Source organism: Pagrus major, chromosome 5, assembly GCF_040436345.1.
Source record: "Pagrus major chromosome 5, Pma_NU_1.0".
NCBI lineage: Eukaryota > Metazoa > Chordata > Actinopteri > Spariformes > Sparidae > Pagrus > Pagrus major.
The window spans coordinates 3,043,739-3,045,587 of record NC_133219.1 but is presented as its reverse complement, the minus strand read 5'-3'; the positions used below and the strand labels follow the sequence as shown (position 1 = coordinate 3,045,587).

The 1,849-nt window shown below is 43.0% G+C and overlaps 1 protein-coding gene across 1 annotated transcript; it reads left to right on the top strand.

Annotated features, from left to right (window-relative positions):
• Window positions 1-591: 591 nt before the first annotated feature.
• Window positions 592-1,596, top strand: LOC140995359 (P2Y purinoceptor 2). The gene has a single exon (XM_073465333.1). It carries the CDS (start codon window positions 592-594, stop codon window positions 1,594-1,596), a length of 1,005 nt encoding a protein of 334 aa, XP_073321434.1.
• The last annotated feature ends 253 nt before the right edge of the window (window positions 1,597-1,849 follow it).

Here is a 1,849-nt window from a genome sequence, read left to right as displayed (position 1 = left end):
CAGAAATCCAGCAAAAATTACTATTCACAATAATAGAAAACAAAAGTCACAGAGAAAATAAAAGGTGAAAATTTAAGGTGAAGAAGTGAAAATCAGGTGTTTTGAGTTAATCTCACAGCACAAATACTCTGAGTTTAAGCAGCAGTAGAAGATAACCAAGAGGACCTTGTTGTATGCAGCCCCAGATTGGCAAAAACCCATATACACTCCAGTGAATTTGCGAAACAGAAAGCCAACTTTACTCTCTTCCCGTACTACTTAAATCCTACTTGAACACACAGCTCAAACTCTGAAGCTCAACAAACGTTTTTTTATTTTGCTTTATGTGTTTTTGTCTCAATAAATATTACATTTCTTTATTGATGTATCATTATTATTATTGTAATTGGAGCATATCATACGTCGTTACTGTTGTTGGAATCCTGTTGTGAGTTACATTAAGTCAATGAAAAAGAATGCATACAATTACATGTTTTTTTAGTGTTGATGAATGAAATGTATGAAAACAGTTGCATTTGTAATAAATGACACTGAAGTGCAACATTCTGTTCTTTTCCCACAGGTGTAAGAAACAAGTGGATCTTTGAGAAGATGAAGCCGCTGGTGGTTTCCTCACAGCTTGGAAATAGCAGCAATGACTCTGGATCTTGCATGGGGGAGTCCCAGCACGTGTCCATCACCATCCTCATGTGCCTGGTCTTCTTCCTGGGCCTCCTCCTCAACTTCTTCAGCCTCTGGGTATTCTGCTGCCGAATGCCCTGCTGGACCTCAGGAACCACACTGCAGTTCAACCTGGCCATCAGCGACACCATCGCCACCCCGGTCACTCCCATGATGGCGGTGTTCTTTGCCATTGGCAACAACTGGCCATTTGGTCGGTTCCTGTGCCAAGTCAAGATTGCCCTGCTTAGTTCGCATTTTTACGGCAGCACTATATTCCTCACCCTCATCAGCATCCACCGGTACACAGCCGTGGTGCACTTCAATAGAAACTCCTGCATGAAACAGAAGCAGTTCGTCAGGAAGATGTGTGCAGTAGTTTGGTCTCTGCTACTGATCCAGTCTCTGATCTACGCGGCCATGCTTCCTCCAACTAAAGAGGGCAGTCAGCGTCAATGCCTCACCATTCATCAGAAGAACCTGACAAACACCTACTTTGTCATTAACTTCATACTGTTCATCTTTGGGTTTCTTCTCCCTTTCCTTGTGTCAGCTGTCTGCTATGGCCGTCTGGCGAACACCCTGACTCGCCTGAACATTAGCTCAGCTAAAGGTCTGAAAGTCAAGCTGAAGTCTCAGAGGATGATCGGCGTGTGTCTGCTCATATTTGGGTTGTGCTTCCTGCCAATGAACATGGTACGAACTGTGGGAGTGATAATAAAAAAATACTACCCACAACAATGCCATCTTCTTCTGCAGATTGAGACGGCGTACTATGCATCTTGGATCTTAGCAGGAGTTAACAGCTGCCTCGACCCACTGTTGTACTGTTTTGGTTCGCAAAATTTTCGAGATGCATTTAATTCCTTCAGGATTAGGCAGGGCGACAGTCCAAACAGAAGTGACTCAGAAATGACTGCAAATCAGTTACGTTGAGTCACCGACTGTGACCAATGTTTTTGGAGGCCCAGGATTCAATGCTTGTGGATGGACCCTCTTTGTGACAGTGAACTCTCCTTTAATATGATAAAAGAAACAAAAAAACAACTAAGTTCTTAGTTGGTTGACAATCCGGGCCTGGTTGAGAAGATTTCCCTGTAGGTTTTACACACTGACACCCTCAATTTGATGAGTTCCCCTTATTTCTTAGTCTCTTAAGAATACCCTAGGGTAAGAATATACTGTATCT

Bases quoted from the DNA above. Each gene is read 5' to 3' on its own strand.
- LOC140995359 (XM_073465333.1), top strand. From the start codon at position 592: ATGAAGCCGCTGGTGGTTTCCTCACAGCTTGGAAATAGCAGCAATGAC.